Source organism: Lepisma saccharinum, chromosome 28 (genome assembly GCF_977018435.1).
Source record: "Lepisma saccharinum chromosome 28, izLepSacc3.1, whole genome shotgun sequence".
NCBI lineage: Eukaryota > Metazoa > Arthropoda > Insecta > Zygentoma > Lepismatidae > Lepisma > Lepisma saccharinum.
Genome location: NC_139256.1, coordinates 10729173 through 10752641, shown reverse-complemented (window position 1 = coordinate 10752641; position 23469 = coordinate 10729173). Strand labels below are relative to the sequence as shown.

Here is a 23469-nt window from a genome sequence, read left to right as displayed (position 1 = left end):
GATGTGATAGGATAAAGGTTAGAACAGTCTCCTCGGAAATCTATCCGCCGCCTCTCACAAGAAACTGGTGTTTCAAAAACCCTCTAGGTCCCCCGACTTGTCAGCCTGCGATTTTTATTTATGGGGAAATCTAAAAAATAAAGTATACAAAGACAATCCGCACATCATCCGTGAGTTAAAAGAGAGTATTGTACGAGAAATACGAACTGGCACGTGTAAATGCCAGTTTCCTTCGGAGATGCCAGGAATGTGTTGCAGCAGAGGGACATAATTTTCAACCCTTCTGTAGTCAAGGTTAGTACACAATATGAAAACTGTAATTTTAATAGCCGACTCTAGCGACTGTCGCGGACCCCTTTCGCCGGGAAAGACAAGCGCTGACGCCGGGCCGCTTGCCGCCGAGTCTCGCAGCGAATGTCAGGGAATGCTCTGTATAATAATAAGTGTTTCTATTTAATACGTTATTATAATGACCTATAGGTCGATTCGAAATAATATGTAAATTAATTAATTAGTACTTAATTTTATCCGATGAGTATGGAGTATTGTTGTATGTAACCACAGACTAAGAAACGGAGGAAAGACAACGTATTTTGTTCTTTGTTTCTGGACTAAAAAATATTGTTATTGCATAAATATTGATAGACGCTATAATATCAGAAATAAAACAGCAAATATTCATCATCTAGCTTACGTGTAGTTAAGACCGCTAAAATTGTGTAAAAACAACTGTCATGGCAAAGAAATTAATGCCAAAGAAGTAAAAAAAAATTGAATATTTATTGAATACCAAAAAGAATGATGGTACGTCCATTTGATAAAAGTAAAGTTCCTGATAAACATTTTATGTACATTATTGTAAGTAGTGCTTTACATAAATCTTTAGAGAGGCCTCCCCGATGGTGTAGTGGTAACGCCTTCGCCTTGTAATCAATAGATCCCGGGTTCGATACTAAGTGGAGGCGCATAGTGGTACGGGTCCCACTTTAAAATGTAGGTCAGTCCTGATTAGCATATCTGTGCATAAAATGGACTTGAAACAAAAACTCAATCTTGCTTAGTACTGTCATTCAAAGCCGTATGTTCCCAATCTAATCTCGGCGGAAATAAATAACCCTCATTGGCGGATACCGGCAGTCACACAAAAGACTTGACACAGATGGGAAGAGGACAAGAAGAAATTGCGGAATCCCCTTCCCGCTTGAACGTAGATAAAACAAAATTAATTTCACAGCGACCTTCATCACTCTTTTCCAAGAAATCCGCAAACTCCTGACCCGGCATTAGCGCGGCGGGTGGTTTAAAAACATCCACCTATCTTACCACCACAAACTTCAAGCAAGAATTGGCAATGAATGGTTTATTTCCCATAGCGTTAACTAAGCAGTGTCATGCCCTCATGGTCACGTTTGGGTTCAGCTTTCACTTACCCATGCCTTTGATCTTGCCATCTGCTTCCCAGGAGGGTGGGGTTTTATCCAGTGTTTCTAGGAAAATTTATGGAACTTCCTGTGCTGGTCTTCCAATCTGTCAAGGAAGGGTGAACAAACTTTTTAAAATAACAAATGTTGAGACGAGCTGTTGCCTTTGCCCGGTTTTCTAGCCACTGAAAATCTTTGGTATCGGTAAAAGAAAATTAACCGATACTCACCGATGTATCGGCTCAGCCCTAATATTCACTAGAGGTGCATTACAAGAATTATGTCATGGTTGATTTTCATTGAAATAAATATAATTAATTGCATGTAATGGACACAAAATTGCTTATTACAATAAAAATAGTTTTATTTTAATAACAAGAAAACGTCAGCTAATATATAACATGTTATATACTCAAATGAAGAACTGAAAAGCAACAGGAACTAGGAAGTGACCAAATTCCTGTAGAACTCATAAAAAATCTGGGTGAAGGAAATAAAGAAATGCTACATTTATGCAATGAAATCTATGAAAAAGGTGTATGGCCAGAAGCTTTCATGGAAACAATCTTTGTACCTTTAAAGAATAGAAGTAACGACAAGAAATGCTCTGAGTATAGGCCAATCAGTTTGATAACCCAATCATCAATGCCTACACTCTAAAATGAACAGAGAGATAGAGGAAGGACAGCTTGATTTTAGAAAGGGAAGAGGTTCGAGAGACGCCATAGCACTGCTGAGAACACTTGGAGAAAGATGCCTGGAAAAGGTAAAGAAATGTTTGTAGCTTTTGTCGACTTGGAGAAAGCCTTTGTAACAGTGAATTGGACCAATCTCTCTGGAATCTTGAAGAATATTGGTGTAGATTGCTGGAAGGAAAGTAGGCTTATCTGCAACCTATATATGAAACAACGTTTAAAAGTGATAATAGAAGAAATTAGCCAAGGAAGTGAAATTGGAAGAGGGGTACGACAAGGCTGCTGCCTTTCCCCTTTATTATTTGACATCTATTTAGAAGAAATAGTCAAAAACGGTTTCCAGAGCAAAGGAAGGAAAATATCTTGTATACGATTTGCAGATGACATGGCCCTGTTGGCAGAAAATGAATGAACCATAAACACCACGCTAGCAGAAATTAATACCCACTGTGAACAGTTCGGGATGAAAATAAATGTGAATAAGGCGAAAGCAATGGTGATCGGAAGAAAACCAACAGAGGCAAAAGTGAGTATGAGAGGTAAGACAATCGGACTACTTTAAATATCTTGATGAATATCATAAGCAGTAATGCAGTCAAGAAATAAAAGTGAGAGTAGCAATGGCGAAGGAAGCTTTCAATAGAAAGAAAAAATATTTTCTGAACAAACTGAGAACTGAGGAAAAGCCTAATGTAATGCTTTGTGTGGAGTGTAGGTCTATATGGTGCGGAACACTGAGAACAAGTGAGAAAAAGAGACTGGACTGGAAACCTTAGAAATGTGGCTATGGAGACAAATGGAACATGTGAAATGGACGGAAAAAGTGAGAAATGAAACAGTGCTAGAGAGAGTTAGGGAAAAGAGATCAATGCTGGAGATAATCATGAAGAGAAAAATTAATTGGTTGGGTCACTGGATGAGAAGAAACTGTGTCCTAAGAGATGCTCTTGAAGAAATGGTCAATGGAAAGAAAATCCGGGGAAAAAGAGGATACCAAATGATTGACGACATCAAAACAAATGGGTCCTACCTTGCTACAAAGCGAAGGGCTGAAGATCGAACAGCATGGAGGTTGCAAGGAAAGACCCTTCCCTGGGCAGAAACAATGAATGAATATCTAAGGGAATGGAAACAAATAACTGAAACTATTTATATATGATGATTAATACAAATCATTAAGTGTCACCAATTTGAATCAATTTACAACTTTTATTCATGTCTAATTGTGAAAATGTCGATGGATGATGATGAAAGGACAATCACAAACTAACATGGACAGCATATAACACAAGTTGCACAGAAGATTATACTGGCTGTAATACCAGATGCCAGAGCTTCATTAGTCCACAAAGTGCAGTCCAGGGTGTACTAGGTGGAAGTGAAGGTGACACTTGAGGGTCTTCTGTAAAGACCCCACCTTACAGCCTTGTGGATGGAAGAATACACTATTATTACTTATTACTTACATAAAAAGATGAGAGTTCTGTATTGGTGATCTCAAGTTATAAATTGAGACATCAATTTCTTTCAATAAAACAGTGCTCAAAATAAAAGGGGGATATGGAGAGATGGTATCTCCCCAGCTAGCAAAATTCATGCAAAGCATTCTCAGGTTCGATACTCGGTGGAGGTTCGTGGTGTTTCAGATCCCAGTTTAAACTGTAGGTCCAGTCCCGATTAGTCTTCCTGTGCGTAAAGTAGACTTAAAAAACAAACTCATGCAAAACATCCCTTCACCACCTGTCTATTGTTACCATATTAAGGTTTGGCTGCACCTTTGACCGATACCAGCAAAGCTGTTTTCTAAATGTGGGCACATGCTCACCACAGATTTTTTATTCATTTGAATTGCAGTATATTCTGCAAAAAGTTGGAAATTGAGTAGGTGCTGGGTTTTATTAATACAATCCATTCGCCTCAAACGTAGAACTTGAAAGCAACCTCTAAGATGAGCTAACGAAATTAGTTACTGAGAACACACTTTTGTAAACCAAATGCAGAATCTCCTATACGAAATTAATTACAATCTTAATTCATGTTGACAGGATCCTAAACTTGCATATCAGCTCCAAAGTAGAAACGGTGAAAATTACGAAGATAAATGTCTGACAATTTGTAGTGGAACTGACTACATTAACATCAACTATCAGCATGTTGTTTGTCCTGATGTGGAAACGGCAAAGGTAAGAATCTCCTTTTCTGTTTAATTTAATTATTAATGCTTGCATATAATATATTTTAAAAAATATATAATAAATACCAAAGACTTCGAAAATAGTGCTTCTGAATTTTGAGGGATCTTGTGTTGGTTGGGTATTTTTTTTTAACATGTGTATATTCTCTTTTTCACTTTCCTTTCTTCCTGCTTTATAATCTAACGGGAGGTTATTTCAGTCGTTTACGGCTCAGTCATGCAGCAGGTCCCGGCAAATTGCGTTGCAGGAAGTCCGAAACAGAAACCGCTTGTTTTGTAATGTTTCCACTTTTCACAATTACAGTTACAATTACAATTGAAATAAGCACTGCCTTGTCGCAAGGATGCTGGAAAAGGTGTCCTCCCAAATACAAATATTTCTGGCACCTTATTTCTGACATCTAATCTTAGATTAGACATCGCTACTTTATCCTCAGTTGACAGAAAGTAAAGACATCATCCCGGCGCATAAAGGAAACCGAAAGCGTAAAATGATATTTAAAAGTAATAATAATGATGATCACTAACCTCCTGTGTTATAAGATATGTTGAAAATGACCTCCTTCAACAGCAATACAACACGTCTCTTAGGTTCAAGAGATCCTGTCTCTCGTAATTGCCTGACCACTTTTCTGCAAGAGTTCGTTTTCACGTAATTATCGTACATAAAAACTCTTTGTTCAAGACTATATTTGTTTAGCGGCATAACTATGAATGAATAACAATTAACACACAATAAAGCACTAACACTGAATAGCACACTAACTCAATAACACAGTATAAACAACACGCTTACTGAAAAACAAAAACAGAAGTGAACATGAGCATACACTCACTACGTCTGGTAGCCGACAGTGTTGCTAACCATTTTTCGGCACTGTCCCTGCAGACCATAGGCGCCGACTCCATGGGGCTTGGGGGGGGGGGGTCGAGCCCCCCCCCAATGTTAACGATGTGATGGCAGAGTCCCCAAATAATTTTGCTTAAGAAGATCTAATGTATTATTTTGCTTCTCTTGTAAAGTTTACTCTGAATTGTGCCACATGAACGTAACTTTAAATACACATTTGAAATTTTCTATACCATCAACTTTGAGGGGCTGAGACCGCTAAACCATCAACTTTGGAGGGGCTATGACCGGAGACAGCAAAAAGTATATAATTATTAGTATTGGTAACATTTTTACTAAAAAGAGTTTAAAAATAACGAGTTGATATGACAATTATACCAGTATGTTCTTTAGTGAATTCTGAACAATTTGAGGTTGTAAACACGACTTTCTGGCAATATTGATACGCGTATGTACGATACCCGAGACCTCCGAATCAATGCGAGTTGAGTCGACCACCCAACACGCTCGTCTACCGAGGCCGGCATAAAACTGTTAAGTTGGCCTCTTAATGTAAATACATACTTTTCAATAAAAATATTAATTGTCATCTAAAAAACAAATGACCAGGCACAAAAGACATAAAAAGACTTTGAAACAATTTCTAAACGTTTTTCATGTGACATTTCTTTTGCATGAGGAATATAATAGCTGCTTAAAAACTGCTATACGAAGACGTAATTTTTATTTTTAAAAAAGGGAGTGATTGAGTCATTCATTCATTTATTTCTGTGATCAGAGCCCCCCAATAATTTTGACAAGTCGGCGCTGCTGCTGCAGACGTAGTCAAAATGTCCCTACAACTGACCAAATGTCCCTACGCCAAGTAAAGTGACTAAAAAAAAAAAAAAACACCTTATGAGCATGCAAAACAGAAGATAAAATATACACATTTCCTTACGAAATCTTTCTGCTCGGTGCTTCCACAATTAATGGAGGAGCGAATTTACAATACAGGACCTCTCCCCGATTTTTGTAATATTTCGCATACTCAATTGAGGCCTCCTAATCACGAATTTGAAGTTAAAATTTGGGGTCACGTGTAGAAATTGAGTGGTCCGCGATCGGCACGATTGCTTATTATTTACCGGAAGATTTTGTGTCTCCAATACTTAATAAACGAAATATACATACCTGATATTACTACGACCTCAAATTTTAACTGTTTGCCTACCCTACCCTACCCTAACCTTACCGTAAATGGTTCGTGGGGCTATCCGTCAATGGTTTGTGTGGCTACCCGTGCATGATTTTTCGACCCCAAATTTTAACTATGTTTGCCTTGCCTAACCTAACTTAACCTAATCTTACCGAGAATGGTCAGTGGGACTATCCGTGAATAGTTTTGCGCTAATTGTGATTACGAACCGATAAAAGAATCTTGTTTTCGTAGCACTTTAACGGCAAACGTTCATCATCGAAAACGCCATTTTCGTATCCTGCAAATTTCCGATCGATGCACTACCTGTAATCAAATCAGTCCACATTCCACATGTTGTTCTACATTGTGATTGTCACTGTCACATGTAAGCACCTTGTTTGGGCAAAATACCGAAATCCATAAGTTTATTAATTAGGCCACGGCCATCCTCCTGCACACTCCACCTAACAATCTGTACAACATTAACAACTTTTGTACTGTTCTCTTCCGCCATTCTTACACGATCCATGCTCTCCAAGTATAAACTCAACAGTGTGGCAACGCTGTAGACAGCGTAACTAATTGCGAACGTCAATTGTTCATATCAACAAATATGGTTACCATACTTGTATACGGAGAATCATTGCGAGAATTAAAAAACTTATTTTACAACTTCTACACGTTAATGAACATTTTTTTCACCTCACCCCAACATGTTAACTTGAGATAAATCATCACGACTAATTATTTCGTGAGTATAAGATGTAGCATAGAAATTACAGAAAGGTCCGGTATTGTAAATTCTTACCTTAATGAATAATAGGGGTGTGCGGGACAGAATTTTTTGGGTCGGGACGGGAATTCTTTTAAATCCCGACATTCGGGACGGGAAAAATTTGCAATTTCCCAACCAAGTCGGGAAATTTTCGAGACGGGATATATTCGAAATTTCCCGCTCCTCTGGAAATCTCGAATTCTACACGTCACTTTAAGTGATTATTTTTGCATTTCTAGAATAAAAACTTACAATTTCCGATAAGTTCCAGAAACTTACAATGCAGAAAACGTCGAGAATTAAAGTCCATTCGGTATTTTTTGCCGACTGCTCGGGATCCTGAAAAGCCGGGAAGTCATTTCCCGAAGTCTGGATCGGGACGGGAATTTTTTTTCCCAATCCCGGTCCCGACTTTTCGGGATCCAGCACACCCCTAATGAATAACGTCGAGTCGTTTATATAGTGAAAAAAAGTCCCTATGCGTAGGGACATGTCCCTACGGTTGGCATCAGTACCGACAGGTGTCACATTCGTGCAGTATGAAGCGCCCTCTCGCGGCTGACAATTCCCCCGATAAGCTGCCGGCGCTCTCGCGATAACTGAGGATAAAGTAGCAATGTCTAATCTAAATTAGATGTCAGAAATAAGGTGCCAGAAATATTTGTATTTGGGAGGACACCTTTTCCAGCATTCTTGCGACAAGGTACGTGCTTATTTCAATTGCAATTGTAACTGTTATTGTGAAAAGTGGAAACATTACAAAACAATCGGTTTCTGTTAGGGACTTCCTGTAACGCAATTTGCCGGGTCCTGCTGCATGACTGAGCCGCCGAGCGGCTGACGCTCTCGCGGTAAACGACTGAAATAACCTCTATTTTCGATTTTATGCTGGCTTTCAAATCAGGCAGTTACCATTATGAAATACTACCACTTATTAAAAGAGTTAGTGGTATTTTCACCATATACTTTTACAAATATGCATCATCTTGTTTGAAGACAAGCTACACCTTTTATAAAATAGACAGTATTGAAAGGATTATAAAATTCATTAAAATACAAATGTATAGATATAGTGCACCTTCATCATAACCCCAGACACTTTCAAATATTTCAAAATACCTGCTTCAAACAAATGCATCTGTACTGTAAATTGTACATGGTGTTGAGGAGGAAATCACATTAGCACATCACATTTGACCAGAATCACAATAGCTGTCACCCAAACCCCTTTTGTATTAACTTCTATAACGCTATTAAAGGCGAACATTGTTGTATTTGCCCTGTACAAAAAGTATTTTTTGTCAGAAGCTGAAAAAGCTAAGAATTACCAGTCGGAAATCTTATTCACTTTGCTATGTTATTTTCAACTATTTTTTGCTTTTATTGTCTGTACTATTTCCCCCCCGTGATTTGATTCTCTGCCTTAAAGCTCGCCACTCAATCACTCACTCTCGCTCGCTTTACAGTACGTTTGGCAACATACAGTGTAACCGATGCTCATTTGTTTTGTCCTGCTAGCAATGTTTGGTGCCTTGTGACACAAAACTTCCTGATGTCAGTCGAAGATAATTCAACTGATCACTGATTTGTTGTTTCCCAGCTGCCAGTATAGTGCCCCTGCAGTGGAATCTGTTTATCTGGCACTTGCAGCACTCCCCCATGGTGTGCCCCCAGTGAACTCCTCTCAATGCAAGTTGTTCCCTAGTTGTACGGGCAGTTTGTCTCGACTTGCTCGTAAGGCCATAATGGTACCGATTTCTTCTTTGAGCTCAAACAAGTCTCATGATATGATTGAGAAATGGCATTTCATTCATTTGCAAATAAAATAATTTATTCTTTAAACTGGTCGTGTGTTCATCTAACACTCAAATTATTTCTGCTTTCATTACATGCAATTACTTAGGTGTCAACTGATTGAATTTTATTTATTTTCATACTGCTATGCAATTTGTTCCTGTTGCTATCTAATGTGTATCATGCTTGACTAATGCTTATTTCACATTTGTATTTCCACTGCTCTAACTTCCATGGCACCTCTTTTCACATTTTTCTCCTGTGCAAAGTTACACTTCATAAAATTCAAGCTTTGCAAAAAAGCCTGTAGGAGAATGCAACGTAGTTTGTTTGTTATGTACAGAATAACTCTCTGCTTAATTATGCATTCCTAGTTTAATTTACACAATTACATTTAAACATCATTCTTGTTCAGCACTTTCTATTATTTTCATTAAACATGAAAAACATTATTTGACAGCATTGTTTCTGCAGTTGCACAGCAAGAAAAATCAAGACTATATGTAGAATCTATCTTCAAATCAATCCCTTGATTATTATGTAATTGCCTTATTTGCTGACCTCCTATGGATGACCTACAGGCAAAATAGTACATACCTAGTTCAGTATTTTACAAGTGATATCGATGGCATCTTGTAATTCTATTATATAATTATTTTATGAAAAGTGTAATATTTCTTTGCATTTACATGTGATACTTCTTCCTTCCTCTTAAATTTCTAAAATTTACTAATTCTTCATTATTTTTATTCTTATATTAATACTAACTGTTAATTATTATAATGACATTTCTCAGTCAGGGAAAAGGAGTATTCACTGATTTATTCCATATGACAGATGCAGGACAAAGCAAATTAAATCTTAAGTAAATTTTAATATATAGTGTAGCTTTACAATGATTGGTGATGACACTGTATCAGAGTATCAAAGAGGTCAGTTCTGGAGATAATTTCGCTGATATACTAACTGAAGAAGAAATGACATCCGCTCTTAAAACAAATGGGTATTTTCACCAGAACTCTCCTGGTTGTTAACATAATCTCTTCACAGTAGAATTTATAATAAGGCGATTGAAGGTCATGCAAAAAATATGTTACTGAGTTAGGAAACGCCTATTTCCACTATTTAATGGTGACATTTACATTAATAAATAGTAACAATGTTAATATGTCACAGTTAATCTAAGATAATAGTCGTTTTTAATCTTTGAACCTTTTCAAAGAATACTAGTCCAAACTTTGATATCATACAAATAATGACAACTTGTTCCTCAGAATACAAACGGTTGTCCAAATATACTGATATTAGTATACAGGGTGATAATTAATGAACTATATGAAATAAAATGGAAATTAGTGACAAACCACGTAGTACACAAACTGTATTACACATGTAAACGGCACTACAGACATTCGGATTTATGTTATGACATGTTCGATATGTCTGCCATCTCTGGCGATGATGTGGGGCAGACGAACAGCAAAATTCTGCATGACCCGCTGAAGTGTCGAAACATCGATGCTGTCGATGACCTCCTGAATGGCAGTTGTCTTTAACTTGTACTCGGTCGCAAACTTCCTTTGCGCCGCAATCGGACTGTTATTGCTCGCATAATAGGCCTTCACAAGTGATATACGCTCCTGCATGCTGTACCGTGACATTTTCACTTGCAAATGGCCGACATCAAGACGTTGCTTGCGCATACGCATACGAATTCCCATCATGCCCTGTGGCCAGCCACGCAGTTTGGACGATATCACGCGAACCGTTCAGAAATTATGACTGTTTTATTTCATATAGTTCATTAATTGTCACCCTGTATGTCTCCTGGTAGGGGAGAACCAGGATTTTTCCACCTGTTCAAGTGGCTCCGGCACCCGCCCAACGTCTTATGAAGTGGGTACCTGGAGGAAACTCGGGGAGGGGGGTAAAGGTGGCCAGGGGAGTGGTGCTGATCACATCACCCTCACCTTCAGCCATGATCAAGAAAGTGTGGGGCCCTAACTCTACACCCCTATATGCCTTCATGGCATGGTGCAAAGCACAAGGGAGCACTTTACTTTACTTTTTTACAATATGTACAAAATGTTCTAGTAATTTGTGAAATTATTTTATTTTGTTAAGTGCTAAAGAAACTACTATAGAAATCTTACACTTAGTGAAGACCATTAGTTCTTGCTTAACAAGTATCAATAAATACAAAATTTGTTGGAAGTAATTGATAGTAAAAATAACTGGTGGCACAATAGTCCTTGAGGACCAAGGCCTACCTTCCAACTGCAGGCCTCAATCCCACATGCCTCATCAAAGGTGGGTGATCATTCAATCAGGTACAGGCTGACGTGTGGTCAGCAGGACAAACTTTCAGTCGTTGTTGTAGGTTTTCCATGAGTGGGTTATTCTACTCATTTGTAACTCCACAATTTCCTCCCCCAGGAGACTCGAACCAGCGTGCATCCCATAGCCTGAGCCGAAAGCTTGAACTATGGGGTGGGACTGAAGTAATTGATGGTTTGACAAACATTTAAAACAAGGTAGTGCCATAGTAATTAACAAAGAGTCTAGGCAGATTCTGGTGATACTAACTCAGGTTTCTAATACACATGTTATTTGTGTGCAAAATCATTGCTTCAGGAAAATGTATATGAAAATACTTATTAAACAATTCCTAAGCTTTTACAGAAGAAGAGTAAGGTTTTGTTATATCGATTAATACTAACCACTAAATATGATTAATGAATAACAAATAAAGATTCATCTGTTTTGTGAGAATTTGTGTTGTTTCTGCTTTTCTTATGTGCTTGATATTTGTTATTAAAATTTAAGTTTAAATTGTGAACTTTATGTAAGGTTTTCACCTTCTTTCAGACAATTACATTTAATTAATATGTTTGCCTTCTTCACTTTCTATTATGAAGCTAATTCCTTGCTGCTATCATAACATTTTGTGCAACAACTATATACACACAATGGTCTAAAAAAATAAAAAGATATCTGTGAAATGTGTACTGTGATGAAGAACTAAATTGCTGTGTAAATCTCAATTACAGTGCTTTGTTTTCTTCCCTTAGTTAAAAGAAAATGTTTTAGTATAATACATCTGATCTTTTGTAAGGGCATGCACAAAAAAAAGAAAAAAAGAAGTACTTGTTCTTTCTCTGAATAAGTGTAATTGTAAATCCTACACCATTTTCTCTAACAGGCCTGGTTAGACGGGATCAGGATAATCACCCACAACGTTAAAGCAAATAATGTTTGCCCAATGACGTGTTTAAAAAAACAGTAAGTGGAACGTGCAGTATATATGTATGTAGCTGACGGGCAGAATTTTTTTGTGTGATGGGCAATGTCTTTGGTTTATGCATGTTGAGTATAGGATGTGGAAAGCACTGCTGTTTTTCTTCTCTCTGTGTGTACGTGTGTTTCTTTTTTCTGTCTGTCTTCTTTGTTGTGCGTGGAAATATGTTGTAGTTTAATGTTGCGAATGTTTGATGTTTTAAAACATATTTGTACATGTTTAAGGTTATTTCTAATAGTTACTTTTTACAGGAGAGAGAAATTTCTTGCTTTTATTTTAAAAAGGGTTATATTTAATTTATTTAACCTTGTATTAATATGCATGATAATGTGATTTTTTTCTATGTGCATGTTGCAATGCATGTTCTGTGCATGGTAATTTATACTTTTTTCGTTGTCTTTGCATGCAACCATTTAGGTGTGGCAAAACGGATTGCACAAAATTGCCCACAACAACAAGATGAACAATGTCTGTGTTCGAACAAACCTCATGAAGCAGTAAGTGTTATTTTTGTACTAACATTTGTTCTTTTTCTTCTTTTTAAATCATTGGTTATAAGATCCTTGTAAGTAATTGTTTGAAGTTTGTAGATAAATGCTCACTAACTGAGGGTTTAAAGTTACGACTACAATTTAAGGTCTGAAGGAATGTAATTAACCTTGGTTTTAACTAAAATTAACTTAGGAGATAGAAAGTAATGGATGTGCGAAAAATTTATCTATAGTTTTATCTAATTTTATATGAAGCTGTGAACTAAATGTACACCGCAATGAGCCATTACATTATAACCATCCCAACCCGGGAACATTAGCGCACCTGGAGCATGGAGAGTAACATGTGATACACTGGCAGCATGGTATATATTGGGTAGGTCTAAAGGCTCGATGCTAGTAATGTGTCCGGTGTCAGAATGGGAAAAGCAGCCAATCTCTTCCAGTTTGATACAGGTCAAATTGTGATTGCACTGTATCAGCATCTCTGAAACAGCACAGCTTGTTGGCTGCTCTTGTGCCACTGTTGTGTACACATGGTGCCAAAATGGGGAAACGACACACCATCCAGCCATGTGTCGACAGTGGCTCATTGATGCCAAAGGCCAGCGGAGGCTGTCGTGCATTGTTTGGACCGACCGCAGGGCCACAGTGCTAGAAATCGCCCACAGGTACAACAGTGGTGACCAGGACAATGTTTTACAGCACAAGGTTCATTGAACACTGCTGCGCATGGGACTGCAGAGTCGAAAACCCAGTCATCCCCCAATGCTGACTGCACTCCACGAAAGCAGCACCTGAGGTGGGCACAAATTCATCGACACTGGATTGTGGATGATTGGAAAAAGGTTGCCTGGTCCGATGAATCCAGATTCCTGGTTCATCACATCGATGGCCGAGCATGTATATGCCGATTTCCATCTGAGGCTTTGGCATGTGATTGCACAGTTGGGCAGAGACAAGCCAGTGGAGGAGGTGTGATAGTCTGGGTGATGTTTTCATGGTACACACTGGGACCCATTATTCTGGTACACCAATCTCTGACAGCTCTCCGGTATCTGGATGTTATTGGGTAAGTCCATCCGTTCATGTCAGCAATATTTCCTGCTGGTGACTGCCACTTCCAACAGGACAATGCACCATGGCACCCTGCGGGGTTGTGAAGAACTAGTTCAAGGAAGGTGACAGTGATTTTGCTTTAATGACGTGGCCACCAACTAGCGTGGATAATGAATCCTATTGAACATTTTTGATTAGACTTGGAGAAGTGGGTTTGTGCTACATCACCACCACCCCACAGTGTACACAAAGTAGAGGATCTGCTGTTGCGCATGTGGCATGAGATACCCCAGGATACCTTCCACCACCTTCTTATATCGATGCCTCGCCAAGTGGCTGCTATTCTGTGGGCTGAAGGTGGCCCTACATCGTTCTAGGTAGGTGGTCAAAGTGTGATAGCTCATTAGGTAGGTGGTCACAATGTAATGGATCATCGGTGTATATTCAATAGCAAGTTCACTGTATTAACAATTTATTTACCAGAGTTAAAATAAAATTTTAACCAGAATTTTCAGCATGTACCCAGATGTGTATTATCCTAAATTTTGGATTGACCTTGGACATTTTCAGGAACAGGAGTAAAAGTTATTTTACACAGGGAAGAGTAAGAATTTTAAATATAAATATATTTATTTGTAAAACTTTTTTGTATGACATTCATAAGGAATAGCAATAGCAAAATGATAGTAGCTTCTTTGAGATGATGTTTAATTTTATTCCATTCGAGTATATTCCTGAGAAACATCGAAACATCAAAGGATGGGTAAAAATTACAGCAATACAGATTCAGTTACGTGTTAGGACTGTTAACCCAAGATATTTGGTACATTAATGACACCTGGCACAAAGCACAAACTTCTTATAATCACCCAAATCAATGCATTCATTGGGAGAATGTGAAGTTAAACTCTAAATGGCACAAAAGTTGTAAACAAAATTGTTTATTGGACATATTGCTCGTATGCAGTGGTGTAGTCATGCCAGGGTGCACCAGGAATCTGTTCTGGTAATTTTTTTTTCAAAAAATTTAATCAGGAACAAAATTACAGTAAATATTTAGTTTTTAAATTTGCTTTATTTTACATGAATTTGTTATGTATCTATCGAAACAGAACCTACTGTAGCGACACGTATCCAGGAATTCCTATCGGGGGGGGGGGGGGGTGCTGAACATAATTTTTTAAAGGGGTATAGATAGAACCTCACAATTGTATGTTTAAGGCCAATGGTGGCAATTTGGGTTCCAAATTGGGGGTGCATGGAAAGTTTACTTTCTCTTGGTAGACAAGGCTTAGCATTAAAGAGGCCATTTTGATAGTGTGGAGGCAAAAAAAAAAAAAAAAAAAAAAAAAACGGGGCCCCTGATTAAGGCTGTCATTTTAATCAGAACGTGAAATCGGAACATTTTCTACCACTCAACTCCTCTGTTTCCATGCATTAACATTGTGTTCCAGAACCATCTCAGTATGTGTGTCCATTTCTTCTCATTAGGCATCAAAACGTCTATGTACATACCAGAAGTATTTTTACGAAGCTGTTACACATGCACGAGATGCACAATCCACTCGACAACACGAGATTCAAACTGTATGCTGGGATCTGGATGCAGACTGTTCTCGAATATTACACTCTGATTCGAGCTTGAACACCACTAATGTGTCTTGTCCTCCCATGTTTGCAGCTCTTCCAAAAGCCGAAATCCACCAAATTGTTCTTCTTCAGGCACTCGCAACAAACCCAGTAGGCTTAAACAAAAATATTTTCTTTATATCATGAAATTCTCGGACGTGTACACGAAATTTGGTCCTGGCACAACTAAAACATCACTCAAAACTTTGATTTCCAGTTGATGTGTGCAAGTTATTTATTTTTTAATAAACTGCTCCAATACCCAGTACTGCCAAAATATTCAGAGAGAGAGAGAGAGACTCTCACTCACTCACTCAGGCTTTCGACCCCCCCTCTCTCTCTCACTCACTCAGGCTTTCGACCCCCCTCTCTCTCTCACTCACTCAGGCTTTTCGACCCCCCCCCCCTCTCTCATTCAGGCTTTCGACCCGACCTACTCGTAGCATTCCACTGATGCTCCGAAAGTTCCGCTGTTGTCAATGTCTTCTTCAGCTTTGGACCCGAACTGGAATTAGTAGTAGACTTTGTTATTTTACGTTATTTAGTCCTTTTCATTTTTGAATCACTAGATCTTATAAAGCAACCAATGGACACTGCAGTGGCAGCGATTAGGGCGGTGGGGGGGCAATTGCCCCCCAGTTTTCGCTACTTTTGCCTCCGCACTATGCTAAATCTTATCTACGAAAGGAAATGTACTGTCCTTGCCCCCTCCCCCCAGTTTTGGAACCTTGCCCCCCCCTCCGGTTTTGGGACCCAATCGCCGCCACTGACACTGACTGATAATTAATCGACTGTATGAATTGTCACACTTACCTCTGAAGTCTCAACTGATTCTGTTGGACAGATCAACCGGGAAATTGAAGCTGCGTATTTATTTCCTCATTATATTCTAGAATGTTCCACAGATAAAATGATTCGTAAATATTGCCAGTAGTTCGACTCCTTCTCTTATTCAAGAACGTTCCTTCTCGTTCTCGCCCCTTGCAGAGATTAAAAATTACAAAAAATCGCCCTACGTGTGGCACTACCTTTGTTGTGCAGCTTCCAAATGCTGACAATTCTCTACATAGTGCTCAAGTTCTCTGCGACAACACCGAAAGTGAAAGAAAAGTTTACGTGCAATATTAACAACAACAGTGTTATAGAACATTCTTGCCTTGATAAGTATTTCTCTCCTTAAATTATCGTTACATTATTCAAGAAGACAAAAACCTAATTTTACCTAGTGTAAACTGAAAAATTTCCTGGGGGAGGGGGGGGCTCGAGCCACCTGATGTCCACCTTGGATACGTGCCATTAACAATAATAGGGTTTATAGAACATTCTAAGTCTTGTTTCTATAATTATTTATCTCCTTAAATTATCGTCACATTATTCAAGAAGTCAAAAACCTAATTTTATCTAGTGTAAACTTAGAAATTTCCTGGGGGAAGGGGGGCTCGGGCCACCTGATCCCCACCTGCATTTGCGCCATTAACAATAAAAGGGTTATAGAACATTCTCCGTCTTGCCTAGATAACTATCTCTCTCAAATTGTTATCACATTATTCAAGAACCAAAAACTTAATTTTATCTCGTGTAAACTGAAAATTTTCTGAGGGGGGGGGGCTTGAGCACCCCGACTCCAACCTTGGATATGAGCTATTACCAATAACACTGTCTTGCCTTGATAATTATTTCTCTCCTTAAATTAACGTCACATTATTTTATTTCACACCACAAGAAACAAAAATTCTCATTTTATCTAGTGTAAACCGAAAACTTTCAGGGGGGGTGGGCTCGAGCCCCCTTACCCCCCCCCTTGGATACGTGTTTGTAATGTAGCACAATGACTAATTTGTTGTGGCAGAAGATAATTACTTATTGGGGGACATGCGAGACGAAAGTATGAATTTGGAAGTGATTTTGCCTTAAATTGCATCTTCCTGGAGATTTCAATCAGCTGAGGCACCTTTTAATCAGTGTTATATGTTAACTGTGTGCATTGGCGGCTATTAGGGGTGCATGGTGGGCAGTTGTCCCCACTTTTTGTCCCCGACCTTGCCTACCAAGAGAAAGTAAACTGTCCTTGCCTCTCAGTTTTGACACCCAATCATCCCTACTGACTGTATGTTACTAGGAAATGTATGGATAAACATCATGTTAACACTATGACACCATCTTGTTAGAATTGTTGTTGTAAGTCCACCTTATGCACTGGGACTGGACCTACAGTTTAAAGTGGGATCCGAACCCAAGACCCCTTGATTACAAGGCAACGACATAACCACTGCGCCATCGGGGAGGCCTTTAACACATGTACAACACATAAAATAAAATTGATAAGATTTCATTGAAATTCAATAATGGAATATGTGTAGGTGTGTTTGTGTGTGTGTGATTACAAGTGAGAATTGTCAAGTTTTCATACTGAATTTGCACATGAGAGGGGAATGCATGAAAAAAAAAATAGATTAATATTTTTTCATATTTTTCTTATTCTGTGTTTCCTTTTGTTTCTCTTGTTCAGTTATCAACCACTTACTACCCCTTTCAGCTTGCTCTTCGTAGAATCTGATTTCTTATGTGCTGAATATATTGTGAAAAAGTTCTCTATGATTAGTACCATACCATGGAGAAGAAGGTGTCTACTACGGCACTTCAAATCTTCAATTTTGACATAGGCAGGACTGTAATGAACAACATGTGTCAGCTTCAATGTGGATTGTAGATTTGCATCAGATTGCAACCATATTTCTCATATTCTTTTTGTTTCCTAAATTGAATGAAACAAGAAAGGACAATTTTATATTCCGTGACAATTAATTGTGACCTTATAAATTCTACAAACAAAACAAGTTAACTTCTTGTTCCAAATCATTGGTTGATCTCTTGTGTTTGTTTTCTTGTTTCACTCACATCTCTATACAAAATTTGGGCATGTAACCCAGTGGCGACTCCTGGTGAGCCAAACTGGAGGGATGTTATTCCATTTACAATGGTGCGAGTTTAGATGATTTTTTAATTAAATTAACAGCCAACGTGATAATAAATTTTGATATTAGTTTTTGTCGAATATAATGTTTTACATGTAAACAGCACCTATTATTTAACAGTACTTCAAGATCATGATAGATGGGAGAAAAATAGAATGCTAGCAGATTTAGCCATAGCATTTTCTAACTTAACAGAGGTATTCATAATTGGGAAATGAGAGACGCAGTGGTAGATAAATACAGAGTACTCACTTTTTCGCACTGTTGCAGTGCAACAAGTTCAAATGAGGATGGTGGCAGTGGCCACTGAAATTAATAGAACTACAAATGAAAGAATTTTGCGTAAAAAGTGAGTACTATTTTCTCGGTATTTATTTAACAGAGGTAAAGAAATATACAAGGGAAGTTGCCAGACAACTTTGCCACATTATCAGGAATTCTTAGTAACATGCTAATCAAAACATGTATTTTATATCTGCATGATGTAGACAACATTATTTGTAATGCATGATGTAGACTACATCATTTGTAATCCAAATGTACTTTCCACTGAACACTAGAAAAAAAATATGCATGTGTGTGATAACTTTGCAAGTAATAAGAATCTGTAGCTGACCCCCGTGGCAGTGCGTGAGGCACAGCATGCTTCACACCAAGGTCGTGGGGTTCGAATCCCTGCTTGGGCATTGTGATCAGCTAAAATTGTAAAAAAAAGTGACACTAAATAATAAAAAATCAAACAAGAGTCTGTATTTTTTCACTTGCTGATAATATATATTTGTCTTCATTGGACAAATTATATTATTTATTGCTGTATGCTTGTTATCATAAGTGAATAAGGATATAGGATACAGAATATTTTTCAATTATTGGTGTAGCTTTTTCTTAACGTCCTTGTGTCTGGCAACTGTACATTGCTTACAGTTCTCCAGAAAGAGAGGACATATTCGGCTAGGATTTTGGATTTGGAATGTGTGTTATTCTCCCCATCTGCCTCACCTCCCCCTCCCCCCACCCACCTGACCTCTGCAGAGAATGCTCATAGGCACTTAAAGTGCATGCACATGGACTGCGGCGCAGTGCCAGACTTCCCTCGCTGTAAAGGCAAAGTTTCGTATTCCTGCACAGTGGCCTGCAAATTTCCCGACTGTCGCAGAAGAAAAAAATACAAAACAAACTAAGCAATGGAATCTTTGCAATTCAGAAAATAGGAAAAGTATAGAATATATAGATGTTAATGTAATATTTCTTCACTTGTAGTTACACACAAGTTACATACTATAATACATTTACATTTTGTATAAAATTCAGCAACAATGCAATTTTTGTCAAGTCTTATGCTGATATTCTAAAAATGTTGTGATAAATATATCTTTCTGCAGTTTCTTCAGGGAAACTGTGAAATATTGATGGAAACTATGGTTTTCTTCCATTTTGGAAGTCTTTACTGAAGTATTACATTTATTTTAATAATCATGTTTATAGGTAAACTGAAGCAAAGTTTGTCTTGATGTAAATTGTATTTATATTGTAATATTTATGTATCAGAATTTGTCCTGTTGTTCAATGAAATATGTCATATACTTTTAATATATGAACTGGATAATAACATTAGAATAATAACTTTTTTATGTATAGTAAGTGGTTGCATGTGTGTTGAGCTGTTGTGTGCATGTTATGCTTATAGTTGTACACCAATCTTTGATATGTGTTAATAAAATATGCCAATTGCAAATATTGTTGTAAATTTATATGCATTAAAAATATGTTTGTGCAACATTGTTGTTTCAAATATATAGAGAAGTTCTTACAGAATTTGAGTTGAGTTGATTATTGTTATTTAGTATTGCTTTTCTGCTACTTTTTGCTAATCACGATGATGAGGATGAGTGATGATATGATGATGTTGAAGAATGGACACCCATGCCCAGGCCAGGTTTTGAACTTGCACCCCTGGCATCATGCGGTGCTAACCATTCTGCCACGGAGATTGGCAAATTCTTACAAAAAGTTGCCAATTACAACCAATTTAATCCTATATGTATACATTTCACATCACTATAAGAACCGTGTCACACAACAATGCACTGATCACATATTTTTAATTGATATTTTCTCTACATATAAAAAATATATAGATATAGGTTTATTCATGACTGGGTTGATTGCTTTTTGTCAGGCATTTAGGTTTAGTCCATGTCAAAAATAAATAAATATTTGTACTTTCCTAGCTACAGATCTCCTCTCAATTCTGGGACTCTATTAAGACACCAACCTAAACCTTTCATGTATGTAATATCAGAGTTATTGATCATATTTGAAATTAAAAACACCAGAAAACATGAGTTTCCATTTCTTTGTTAAAGCTTGCTTAAGTCCGCATTATGATCATTAGTAATCAGTACTGGACCTACAGTTTAAAGTGGAATCTGAATATCCATGCCCAGTTTCTCCACTCGGAATGACACCCAGGACTCCTTGATTACCGAGAGACTCAATTTCTTTGTGAATATATAATTTTCCTCTAGCCTTATCATGGAAATGCTGCATCAATTTTACTGAAGATTCAACTTATTATTATTATTTCTTGATGTATTATTATTATTTTGTTATCTGCATGCCAAACCAGTTTTGTTTATTCTACTACCCATGGCGATGGTTTGTTTACTTATATCCAGCTTTCATTCTTGCCTGAAAAGAGTTTGTCTCGAATACACTGGTGTCTCAGATTACTAGAGGAGCGAGCTTGTTTAAAACCTACATTTTTCAGAATCTGTTGACTAGAGTACTGCATCGGACCACTTTCGCTCGCTCAAACTCGTTCGAATCTCTCACGCTCGCGTGCTTCACTCGAACGTACTGCACTCGTAGGGGAATGATTGGCATCGTCTCGTATTTCAGAGTCTAATGAGCAGAACTTTGAACCTAAAATACATACATGGAAGGAAACCACTCTATGCAATTACAATTCAAAATAATAATTTTGTATATTATGTAAGACTCAAATACACCACATATGAAAGTATGCAATATCTACAGACCGAAACTTAAAATGGAAGATGATGTTGGAAAGAGTGGAAAGAGCAAGAGAGAAAGAGGTGAGAAGGAGGAAGAAGAATGAAGGAAAAAGAGCATGAGATAAAGGGTCCAACCACATTCACTTTCAGGTGAAAGTACAGTTGACAAGGGAAAGCCACCTGCTAGAGAGTTAGTTAGCTAGAGGTTAGAGAGTTAGTTAGTTCACTGACTAAAGAACATCAACTGATAGAGGTTTATACGTACCTCTATTGTTGCAACCTATGCACTTCACATATTCTGCTTGACATTCAGTCTCTCTTCAACACAGTAAAGCTATCCAATTATAATATACTCCTCACAAAACGTTTGGAATATTGTTTTATTAGACACAAAGTTTGGAATATTGTTTTATTAGACACAAAGTTTGGAATATTGTTATATTAGGCTCAAAAGGTTTGGTAGGCAATAGGTGATAGGCACGGTGGCATATTGTCGGCGAAAACATGAGAACGCCCAGCAGACAGACATATGGCCTACCATTGTTGTTGAATTCCAAGGCCTTACCTATCACCTATTGCCTAATACAACAATATTCCAAACTTTTTGTGAGGAGTATATTATTATTCAATAAGGTTCAGAATTCATTATTCTTTACTTGCCCAGATGAAGTTACCAAAATCTGAAGTAAGCATATGGAAAATAGTAATTTATCTATTTATAAATAATAACTATAGTTATTAAAGTATATACGTGTGTGTTTCAAGGATAATAGTAATGAATGTACAGTCACGGACACTTCTGGTTTGTAACAACTCCATTAATTTTTAATGGGATTGTTACAACCCAGAAGTGTCTGTGACTGTACATCAGTAGCGGCTCGTGCCTAAAATAACAGGTGAAGAAGTTCGTTTTGTAATGGTTCTGTATTTCTAACGAACTTCTCGATATTAATAATGCAACAAGTTCCTTGAAATTCCCACGATTAAGCGAAGACACGCTTTCGTCGTGACCCCTGAACGCAAGTTCTTGTTTACATAAATACAGCGTTGCGTCAACTATTAATTGTAGGAAAAGCCTATTTAATCTTACATTTTCATTGAACCGTACATTTAAAAGCCTACTATTTTCTTGAAGGGCATCTGCTATGGTATTCCTGTTTTTTTTCAAAAACTTTGAATTGTAATTTACACTTTCAATGTTCCATCGAATCATTGCGCTTATGCAGAGAACGCGTTATATTGACAAAATCGTTATACCCTTCTTTATTCCACACATTGTATTTGTTACTAACAGTAAACAAAGCCAGCAGAACAACGATTGCAAATAACGACTACTACACAACCAAGGAAAGTCGACAAACCAGGAACTTTTAAATTTAATGTTGTACGATTTCCCTGCCTTTTTGTTCTCTCGCTTAACTGATATTTGAAGAATGTCAGTGGGCCCCCCACAATTTAAAACGTCTTTTTTGTCTTCATCCATCCATCTGGAAAATGGTGTCTGCAACAAATTACACACTAAGTCATTTATTGGGTTCATTGTAGAAACCACAGCTCAACACAAGAACACAACACACGATAGGAAACGCGAAACACACACGCGGAACAAGATCTCGCGAGAACGCAAAGATTTTGCCACAATCACTGGATGCAATGTTTTCTCCGACGAGAGAACTGCTTCACGTAGGAGGCGACACCCGTTCAAGGCCAACGCTAGGTGACGTCACCGTTGCCATGACAACCGGCTAAGTTTTCCGCAACCTGGCGGCATTTGCTCTTGGGTTGTTTTATGCTACGACGAACTCTTCACGTGCGTAGCGCCGAGCGGCGTATTATTGAGTATTATCGTGTGCATTCTGCTGGGAAATAGTTTCATTTAACAAGCAAATGAAAAATGTCAATATTAATTTGAAAATTAGGTGAAAACATCTGCACTTGTTGCACTTGGCCAGCCGCCACTGCTGTACATATGTAATTGCAAAGCAGATATGTATATATAGTAATGGGGTAAAAATGGAGGCATTGTACAGGGTACTTTGAGTGGTTTTTGTTGTTTATTTTTGTAAGGTTCTGTAGCTGTTCATGGATTTT

General features: G+C 37.8%; 1 protein-coding gene across 6 annotated transcripts in view; it reads left to right on the top strand.

Moving 5' to 3' along the window:
• Positions 1-23469, top strand: part of LOC145980779 (1-phosphatidylinositol 4,5-bisphosphate phosphodiesterase-like) — a 219587-nt gene that overhangs the window by 132363 nt on the left and 63755 nt on the right. For 4 of the 6 annotated variants that reach the window (XM_083113852.1, XM_083113856.1, XM_083113854.1 and 1 more), the window contains exons 5-6: positions 4162-4299; positions 12625-12704. In XM_083113852.1, the coding sequence (XP_082969978.1) occupies positions 4162-4299; positions 12625-12704 (218 nt within the window). Of the gene's footprint in view, positions 1-4161; positions 4300-12111; positions 12192-12624; positions 12705-23469 lie in introns of those variants that run through there. The other 2 variants (XM_083113853.1, XM_083113857.1) reach the window with 2 other exon arrangements.